Here is a 10,564-nt window from a genome sequence, read left to right as displayed (position 1 = left end):
GACTTATACTGAAAATCTCTGATAACATTCCTATCTCATTCTCTGAATTTGATTTAGAAAATAAAAACCAGAAAGTGGAAAGGAAGTCCACTTACCAGTCCAATTAACCGGTTTCAGTGGCTAGACTTCCATTCCAAAATCTGAATGCCATTTTCCAAAATAAGAAACCAGATCGTCTTTCTCTATGTGGAGTTTGTAACTTTTTGTTAGCTGGGTTTTTCCAGCATACTTCATATTCCATCTTTTCACTGGCTCCTGTTAAGTTTTGTTTACTTTTAAATAAACAACAGCATTAAGTTAATGAAAGCTGTCTAATAAACACCTAAATCCCTTATTTAGTAGAGTATACATCTATTTCCTAAGGTCTAAATCCTTCAAAACTAGAGCGCAATGCAGCAGGAGAATCTCAAGTGACTTTTCAAAATGTTTTGTTTTGTTTGTTTTCTGATAAGCTGGCAACTAGAGGAAACGGCTTTTAGATATCAGCTACACTTTTTTTTTTTTTTTTGCTTTAATAACAGGAATGGGCAGTGCAGCTGCCCATGTTACAGAAGCTTGAACCTACATGACATGCAACAGGGTAAAGGCTATTAGGGAAATTATATAGATGACATCAAAATTTGCCCTTTGCAGAGTAGCTGTGAAGTTATTTGGTCCTGACATTCTGTGGACTCAAGCATATACCTGGGTTCACAGAATGTACATGGAGAGTAGGGTATGACTTGGTACAAATGAGAAATAAACAGACCCACGTGGACCTAGGGAAGAAGGGAATTTCTTTGAGTAGAAGTTTCTAGGTCCCTAAGGCCACCAGTCAATATAATTTTAACCAGACTGTCATTCTGCCTCTGCTTACATTTATTATATTAGACAATTTCCATTTATATTAGGAAATTTTCTAATGACTAAAAAGCTGAACAGTTTTTTAAGTATCGGCTGCATTACTGAATTAAGGAAACTGGCGTCTGGTGATTCCATTTCATACACTTGTTACATTTAAGGGACAATCAACATCTCCATTAAAGTCTACAAAAATACATTTCCCAGAAGAGTTCAATAGCCAGTCAAAGGAAACCATTAACACAATTAGCAGCACCAGGTCTCCAGATGTAATTATTGTGTTTGTAGGAATTACTGAAAATGCTGCCGTTTTTCAGCCCAGAACTCATTCCTTCTTCCTGGTACCTGTGTGTCTAATTGTCAAAGTAAGGACAGATCATTGTAAAATAACTACCAAATTATCTTAAAAGTATCTTCTATCTTTTAAAAAGATTAGGTTTAGAATACATTAGAATAAAGCTCAAAGGGCAAGGAGAAATAATTAATTAACAAACTCAATGTAATTCGCTGGGAGCATCCCCGTTTTCCCAGTTCTCTGCACCGTGCCGTACATCCAGCCGTCATCGATGGGCTGCACGTTGACAATGTAGTCACCGTCCCTGAAGGAGACTTCATCTTCATCCTGGGCACTATAATCGTACATGGCTCGGTATGTCCTCTGAGGAAAGAAAGGGTTATATGGTTAATATCATACTGGTTAATCAGTGTCCAGTTGCCACTGAGTCTACTTCAGCTCATGGCAACCCCATGTGTGTCAGAGTAGAACTGTGTTCCATAGAGTTTTCAATGGCTGATGTTTTCAGAAGTAGATTGCCAGGCCTTTCTTCTGAGGCACCTCTGGGTGGACTCCAACCTCCAACCTTTCAGTTACCAGTCAAGCACATTAACTGTCTGCACCACCCAGGGACTCCACCAAACTAGTTATAACCTCAAATTCCAGTGACAAGAAAACAACCTACAAGTAAAGTACCTACTAGGAATGTTTTCAAGCACATCTATTTCTGGAGGTCCGTAAACCAGTATCTAATTTTGCTGATCTCAAATTTACAAGTCTAGCAAAAAGCATATTTTAGGGCCAGAACCTGTCCCTTTGCCGTCAAAGTTGATTCCAACTCCATTCAGCTTTAGACAACTCTGGAACCATTCAATTACATAGATTCTCCCTTATTCCACACTCTTCAGAAAATAAAACCTACTGCAGTGGCAGACAGGTCCAAGTCCTGTTGGCTCTCTGCCACTGGCAGAGACAATGAACTCTTCTTAAATAGGTACCAAGAATTTTTATTTCCTCATAAAAACATGTAAAACAAAGAGAAAAAATCCATACATACTCATTTTACAGGCTTTTCTAACACAGTGATAGAAATTTACCATATAAATGTTCTGAATACTGAGGTACATATAACTAAACTCTTGTTAGAATAAGGAAATTTTAAACTGAGTTTTATTATATTTGTCTTAGCCTGAAGCCAAGAGTTTAGCTAGTATTAACATTCGATGATCCCAAAATTAAGGGCTTTCACAGACCAAGGAAACTGGTTGAGACACAGAGGACTTTAGAGCGATTAAAGTTACCGTACAAACTGCTTAGAGGAGTCACCTATGTACAGAAAAAAGCCAAATGACTGTGTCAGGGAGCTTACAGGAGCAATTTTGGTGTGAAATGCCAAGTTTGACTAGATGACCTTTACCGCTGCTCCTAAACTTTGCATTCAATCCATCAGCACTGTAAGATTTGCAGTAGGGGGATTTGAAGGCAAAAAAAAAAAACAAAACACATTTTGGTTGTCTTCAAGGTTTTTTTGATTAACATCAAGATTACCTAGTTAACATGACCATCAAAGATTTTTGCACTTTAGGACTGAATAAAGATCATAATTGGCTAATAATACCAATCAAGAAGTACCAATTAGGATATCTATTCTGGTAGATACTTTTATTTTTATTTTTTTATCATTTTATGATTTCACATAATGTTTACTACTGCCTTCATTTCTCAATAGTTTAAGTTTTTTTGCTTTCTTTGAAAGAGTTGTATAAATAGCAACACATCATCATTTATCTCTATTCCATGTACAGATTTTTTTTTCTTTTTTTATTGTACTTTAGATGAAGGTTTACAGAACTAGCTTCTCATTAAACAGCACACATATTGTTTTATGACATTGTTTAACAACCCCATGACATGTCAACACTCTCCCTTCTCAAACTTGGGTTCCCTATTACCAGCTTTCCTGTCTCCTCCTGCCTTCAAGTCTTTGCCCTTGGACTGGTGTGTCCCTTTAGTCTCATTTTGTTTTATGGGCCTGTCTAATCTTTGGCTGAAGGGTGAACCTCAGGAGTGATTTCATTACTGAGCTAAAAGAGTGTCCGGGGGCCATACTCTCGGGGTTTCTCCAGTCTCTGTCAGGCTAGTAAGTCTGGTCTTTTTTTTTTGTGAGTTAGAATTTTGTTCTAAATTTTTCTCCAGCTCTGTCCGGGACCCTCTACTGTGATCCCTGTCAGAGCAGTCAATGGTGGTAGCCAGGCACCATCTAGTTGTACTGGACTCAGTCTGGTGGAGGCTGTGGTAGTTGTGGTCCATTAGTCCTTTGGACTAATCTTTCCCTTGTATCTTTAGTTTTCATCATTCTCCCTTGCTCCCGAAGGGGTGAGAACAGTGGAATATCTTAGATGGCCACTCACAGGCTTTTAAGATCCCAGATGCTACTCACCAAAGTAGAATGTAGAACATTTTCTTTATAAAGTATGTTATGCCAATTGAGCTAGATGTTCCCCGAGACCATGGTCCCCACTGCCCTCAGCCCAGCAATTCGGTCCCTCCGGGAGTTTGGATGTCTCTATGGAGCGTCCATGACCTTGCCTTGTACAAATTGTGCTGGCTTCCCCAGTATTGTGTCATGTACAGATTTTTTTAGGTGAAATGAGAAGATCAGATAAGAAAGGCTTTAGATTGACACTTACTAGATTTGGTGAATGCTGCATTGACCTCATGGACGACATACTGGTCTGGTGCATGTACCCATAGCCTTGAGAATGGCTTTGTTGATAGGCTCCAGGAAGAACAGGGGCTGTATATTAAACATAAACACACACAAGGACTCCTTAAAGTGAGTCTCAAAATTCCCCTCCCCAAGCCCTCAAGTGATTTCATGCTCTCCCAGATGCTCTGAAAAAAAATGTCATCATCAGTGTCATGTGTAATTTGGGTAGTGGTTTTGTAAGAACTCCCTACATTAGTATAAATTTCAGTAGTTAAAGATATATAGGCAATCAGTCTAGCATGCAGATAAAAATAGATTTTAATGTTTTTATTTACTCTATTACAGATGTTATATCAAAACAACATAAATACAAAATTTCCCATAAAACCTTAACAAAACCATGTTTTCATTTAAACATGTGATGCTTCTACACATTTTCCAAAATAAAAAAAATTTAAAGGGATTTAGTTGGATTGCCAAATCAATGACAGAGTATGAATATTTTCATGGGGTACTTCTCATATACTGGAATACTTTTAATATTTTGAGACATACAGCTGATGGTACCTTTACAAAGATGGTAAACACAACACACGCTTAGCAACATATGTTTCTTTAGCAATTAATTAAAAAGAACTCTATACCCTGAAAAAAAAATTTATTTGGAAAACCTGAATTCCCTATTTTGACTATAAGTCAAACCTAAAGTGTAATGAATATGTTACAAAATCCTGAGAAACCAAACCACTTAAAGAATTTCATACATTATTACCCCTCTACATTAAAAAAAAAAAATAGTATTCATTAAGCCTGTGCTATTCTTACCACTAATTATGACATTGCTGCTGTTTTGAAGAACATTCCATTCTAGAGAAATCAACATGAAAGCTCAATAAAAACACCACAAAATCATAGCATGCCCTTCTAATGTTTTGAATGATTATGTATTAGTATAACTCGTATGATATATGTACTATAAAAATCCATAATAGGCTGCCATTTTTGTTCAATAGGTTAGTATATAATTATAATGGGTCGATTTACTCAGGACAGTTTTTTTAATAAAATGAATAAGTATGTAATGCCTGGGTGTTATAAATAATTAATATTTTATAAGTGGCACATTCATTCTAATGACATATGAGAATATCAATACTTTAAAGAAGTTTAATTATGACAAAATTACAAATCATTAATATGTTCTCCAGATGATGATGATATTAAGTTAAATGGGATTTTTTTTTTTTAGCTCTTGAGTTAATTTATATTACAATGTTGTTAGAAACTGTGTTTATTTAATGGCCAGATATGGCAGCAAAGAGAAACTACCAAGATCTTCACTTGGGTTGTAGTTTATTATAAAGTTATTAAAATATCAGTAAACATCAAATATTTCAGAAAATAGCACTTCTTAACATTATCAACTCAATTTAGATATTTAATGTCAAGTGATATCAAGGATATTGTCAAAATCCACTCACAAAGAAGAAATGAAATTCCCGTAAGTATCTAGGTCCACTTAATGAGCTGCATAAAAGGGGCTTTTCTATGTTTGGAAGTGGGAAACACTGATCATTCATTTACACACTCCCAACTTTCAGCAAATATTAAGTGAGTTAATGTGTGCAAAGTGCATATTACATTGTCTGGAACACGACTGTTGTTGCTGTTGTTGGCTGTCACTGATTCCAAACTCATCGTGACCCCATGTGTTTCAGAACAGAACTGTGCTCCATAGGGTTTTCAATGGCTATAACTTTATGGAAGTAGATAGCCAGGCCTTTCTTCCACAGTCCCACTGGGTGGATTCAAACCATCAACTTTTCAGTTAGCAGTTGAGCACAAACTGTTTGTACTACCCAGGGACCTATACTCTATGGTAGGCCTCCATAAATGTTAACAATAATTATCACAGCCTACTATGTTCATGGCATTGTGACAAGTACTAGAGGAATGACAACAGCACCTGCCCTCTCAGAGTAGTTATGGCCCTGGGGACCTGCCCCTTTGTCCCATGAAGGATACTACACACATTTTCAATTTACGGTATTTTTACCTTCTACGTTTGTTTGCCAATTGCTCCCTCCCCCTGCAAGATATTTTTGTAAGCACGCTACACTAACTTTTATCTACAGCAACATGTAAACAGGTAAGTTCTCGACTCCAACTGTATGGCCCAGATTGGTAGTCCTGAGCTGATTTTTAACCACTTAAATGAATTATTTTTTAATTATTATTTGACTCTATTTGTAAATTCTAAAGATTAAATACAGACATCCCTATAAATTTACTTGATATAAAAAAATTAAACTTTTAATCCTTTGCTACACTATTTAACTATAAACTTTAAATTTTTAACTATAGAGTTATGCTCCACCATCTTAAAGTACACTGAAAAAAAATTATCAGGAAAGAAGGAGTTTTAAAAACAATAAAAAAATTTAAATGTGCTATCTCATACTTAGTAATATGTTTATTTTCACATAGTCTGTATATCATATCCTAGTTTAGTGCCCATAAATACTGACAATGCAAGAATGATGTTTAACAATGTTCTCTAATTTGGGCTTTCAAAAAACAGGTACATTCATGTCATTTAATTGCTCAAATCTGACCTTCAAAGGAACCTGTGGCTACTGTCACTACTGCAAGAAAAGAAATTAATGTGTTAGTCTTAAGTACATTTGGGCTGGAGAGAGTTTAGAATGCAAAACCTTGGAGTAACTATAATCCATTTAGCCCTTATGGTTTCTCTTCATAACTTTATCGATTATTCCCATTTTCCTCTCTGCCTGCATTACTTAACAAAAAAGTCCCTTTGGGGTTACACAATCTTGTTATCTACCTTGGTATTACCTAGTGCAATAAAAGAATTTTTAGGAAGCTCCCTATTATGGCTACGAAAAACGTAACTAAGAACCCAGAGTAATCATCTTAGTAAAAAACAATGGCAATTTAAAAAGAAGCATGTTGCTTTTCTGTGGTTATGCTACATAAATTTATTTTTTTTTAATTAAACACGGGTAAAATAAGAAAAGTGAAATTTAAAGCAATGGCTTTGGAAATTTGGTTTACTAATACTGTGGGTAAAACTTAACTATCCCATGTGAATGTAATATTTCTTCCATGAAAATATATTCAAAAGCTTTTGCAAAATCCAAGTGTTATGCTAATTTTGCAACAAACAAGGACTTTTTATCCAAGACAAAAACACAGTGTCCTCTTTATTAAACTAGTGGTCAGATTCCACTACCATTGGTACAAATGGATGACGATAAAGGTGCAATGGTCTTCCAACACAAGGATCTTAAGTTCCAGGGTTTTGGTTTCAATAACAAACCCCACAGAACAATAGATCTCCTTAACTTAAGACAACAGCAAAACAAGAGAAGTCTGACTCAACTTTCATTTCACATTGGAAAGATTTATTGACCAGAGATCTGGAAGCTGACTAATGCCTTAAGGATTTCAGGCTCTGCTTGGAATGCTCCATAGTAATTATAAAACCAAAATATCTCTTCTACTGCACAATGAAGTATTTCCATAAACAGCCTATACAATATTTTCTATTTAATGTTTATTCTTAAAGTGGTAGGAGAGAAAACCAAGATGAAGTAGACATGAAGATCATAAAATAGAAGATGGAAATGGAGGAAGAAAAAATTTAGAGGGGGTTTAACAAATCTGAAACTGCAAAAAATGAGGAAATACATGTAAACATATAAGGATAGATTAACTGTCCAGATGAACCAAAGAAATACACCTACTATAAAGGGAGAAAACTACCCAAAAGGAAGTCCACTTTGGGGGACAGGTTGGGTGAAAGAAGAGAACCAGTATTATTTAAGTGTCCTCTATGTGTCTTGATGGCGCAGTGGTTAAGAGCTACATCCGCTAACCAAAAGGTCAGCAGTTCAAATCCACCAGCCGCTCCTTGGAAACCCTATGGGGCAGTTATACTCTGTCCTACATGGTTTCTGAGTCAGAATGCACCAAATAGCAATGGGTTTTGTCTATGTGCATGGTGCTTTATGTGTTGTCATTTAATTATCAGAACACCTAAGATAGGTATCATTCCAATTTTACAGAATAAAAAAACAGAGGGTAAGAGATGAGGCAGGAGAGCAGCAGAACAGATTATCAGATCATTAAAGACAAGGTGGAGGTTTTGAAAGTCCCATGACGATTACAGAGTAACGGCAAAAATTACAGTTGCCGTTGAGCCAATTCCAACTCATAGTGACCCCATATGTCTCAGAGTAGAACTGTGCTCCATAGGGTTTTCAGTGGCTCATTTTTCAGAAGTAGATCACCAGGTCTTTCTTCAGAGGTATCTCTGGGTGGACTCAAACCTCCAACCTTTTGGTTAGCAGTCTAGCACACTAACCTTTTGCACCATCAAGAATAACGGCAGATGACCAGATTCTGAATTCCAAAAGAAAAACAGTACTTTATTGAGTAATTATAGAGATATCATGAAGAAAGAAGATGATTTTGGGTTTTTTGTCAAAGGCTTGCTTTTAAAAAAACCCAGCATATGGAGAAAATTACCCTTCAGAAACTTTTCATTAAGGGAACACGATGCACAGGCGAGGCCAAGATGGCTGGGTAGTCAGATGCTTCTGGCGGTCCCTCTTACAACAAAGACCAGAAAAAACAAGTGAATTGATTTTATATGACAATCTAGAAGCCCTGAACATCAAAGGCAAAGTTGAGGAATCAGACCGAGTGGCAGGGGGAGGGAGAGATGGTTCGGAAGCAGCGAGGAGTTGCCAGACCTGACAGGGTGGGAGCCAGAGCCCCTCAGGCTGGATCAGCTCATGTGCACGGTGAGGCAATCAGTGGCGCTTGGGAAGCGTTTTCCACATCGGAAGAGACCCAGCAGCAGAGAGTCTACTTGGCTATCCAGAACCAGCGAGAAGAAGCCCTTGATCGGCGAAAGATAAGCACTTGTGTCTGGCCTACCACACGGATCAAAAACGCATCCCTCTGGGAAAAGCCTCTCTCCCATTTACCTCCCCACTCCTTGCTCTGCACTGGGTCTGGGACAGCTTCAGCGATTGCCAAGTCCCCTGGGCCAGAAGTAGGACCCATCACATGCCCTGAGCCATTCTCCTGGCCTTGGAGAGGGAACAAATCAACAAATGGGAAAAAATAATCTGCTGGCTCCCCTAAGCCAGGAACCCAGGGTAGGCACAGCTCCTTTGCCTAGGCACAGGCATAAGGGGTCAATAGACACTGAGTGGCTTTCACCCCTGCATAAACTAGTGTGGGCCCATTTCAATAGTGTAGGTCCTTATTACCACAGTACAACAGGGTATAGATCTGAAGTCTAACTTCAACTGTTTCAGCTGTGAAGTGGCAAGTTCACGACATTTGACACTGCTCTGCCCATTAAGCAGGGTCTTCACCTACCCACATCAGAGGCCTGAGGACTGGTGGCTCCACACATGCCACCTAGCCACCTGCGACAGGAGTCCAAGAATAAGTGGTGCCTCCGAGTCCTTACAGCCAAAAGGATTGGGTGCTCATAGTCCAGCTGAAAACCCACCCACCTATGTGCTCTAGGGAATAGGGAGACGCTTTCCTCCCAGTCACTCAGGGGCAGCTGTCAGCCCCCTGCCTTGCTCAGTGTGTGACTGCCTACTGCAGCTGGATACTTGTGCCTATACCAATCACCCATGCCAGTCTAGGACTGTAGGTGAGCGCCTGCACCACACACTTGGTGATCGACTACCTGGACACCTGAGCTGAATTCATACAAGAAAAGTAAACAGAATCCTGTGCTCACATACTTAGTAACAGATCTAACCACCTGATGACAGGATGACTGAGCTTCAAAGGTGCCAATAATCAAACTAGGACACATGAGAAGCCTACTGGGGCATATCAAAACAAAACAAACCAAGAAGCTAACATAAAATAACTAAATATGATAATCTGTTCTGCTGCTTTCCTGCCTCATCTCTTACCCTCTGTTTTTTTATTCTGTAAAATTGGAATGATACTTATTGATGGCTCAGAAACAACAGACAATATCAAATCACATAAACAGACCATGATGGCTTCAGCAAGCTCCCAAAATAGAGAATCAAGCAATTTTCTGGAAGAAGAGAATTTCTTGGAATTACTGGAGGCAGAATACAAAAGATTAATACACAGAACTCTTCAAGATATCAGGAAGGAGATACGGCAAAATGCAGACCAAGCAAAGGAACACACAGACAAAGCAATAGATCTTAAGAAGGTTATTCAAGAGCATAATGATAAATTTCATAGGCTACAAGAATCCATAGAGAGACAGCAATAAGAAATCCAGAAGATGAACAATAACATTTCACAATCAGAGAACTCAACAGAAAGTCACAGGAGCTAAACTGAGGCAAAGGAAGTCAGAACTAGTGAGACTGAAAATGAAGCACTTGATACCACTTATTTGAAGAAAAATCAGATACAGGAATTTAAAAAAATGAAGAAACTCTAAGAATTATGTCGGACTCTATCAAAAGAAAAACTTATAAGTGCCTCGAGTACCAGAACAGGGAGGGATAAAAGAAAATACAGAGAGAATCACTGAAGATTTGTTGGCAGAAAACTTCCCTGATATCATGAAAGATGAGAAGATATGAATCCAAGATGCTCATTGAACCCCACATAAGACAAATCCCAAAAGAAAGTCACCAAGACGTATTATAATCAAACTTGCCAAAACCAAAGATAAAGAGAGAATTTTAAGAGCA

At 38.0% G+C, this 10,564-nt stretch overlaps 1 protein-coding gene across 2 annotated transcripts in view; it reads right to left on the bottom strand.

Annotated features, from left to right (window-relative positions):
- Positions 1-759: 759 nt before the first annotated feature.
- Positions 760-10,564, bottom strand: part of NEBL (nebulette) — a 510,414-nt gene continuing 500,609 nt past the window's right edge. Inside the window, exons 6-7 of one of the 2 annotated variants that reach the window (XM_023735056.1) lie at positions 3,805-3,911; positions 760-1,498 (exon numbers count right to left, since the gene is read on the bottom strand). In XM_023735056.1, coding sequence (XP_023590824.1) covers positions 1,322-1,498; positions 3,805-3,911 — 284 coding nt within the window. In that variant the 3' untranslated portion in view covers positions 760-1,321. The remainder of the gene's footprint in view (positions 1,499-3,804; positions 3,912-10,564) is intronic. The other variant, XM_004380542.2, reaches the window with a different exon arrangement.

The sequence above is a fragment of the Trichechus manatus genome, unplaced genomic scaffold, assembly GCF_000243295.1.
Source record: "Trichechus manatus latirostris isolate Lorelei unplaced genomic scaffold, TriManLat1.0 scaffold00075, whole genome shotgun sequence".
In the NCBI taxonomy this organism is placed as follows: domain Eukaryota; kingdom Metazoa; phylum Chordata; class Mammalia; order Sirenia; family Trichechidae; genus Trichechus; species Trichechus manatus.
The sequence above is the reverse complement of the archived record's forward strand: the minus strand, read 5'-3'. Positions and strand labels throughout refer to the sequence as shown.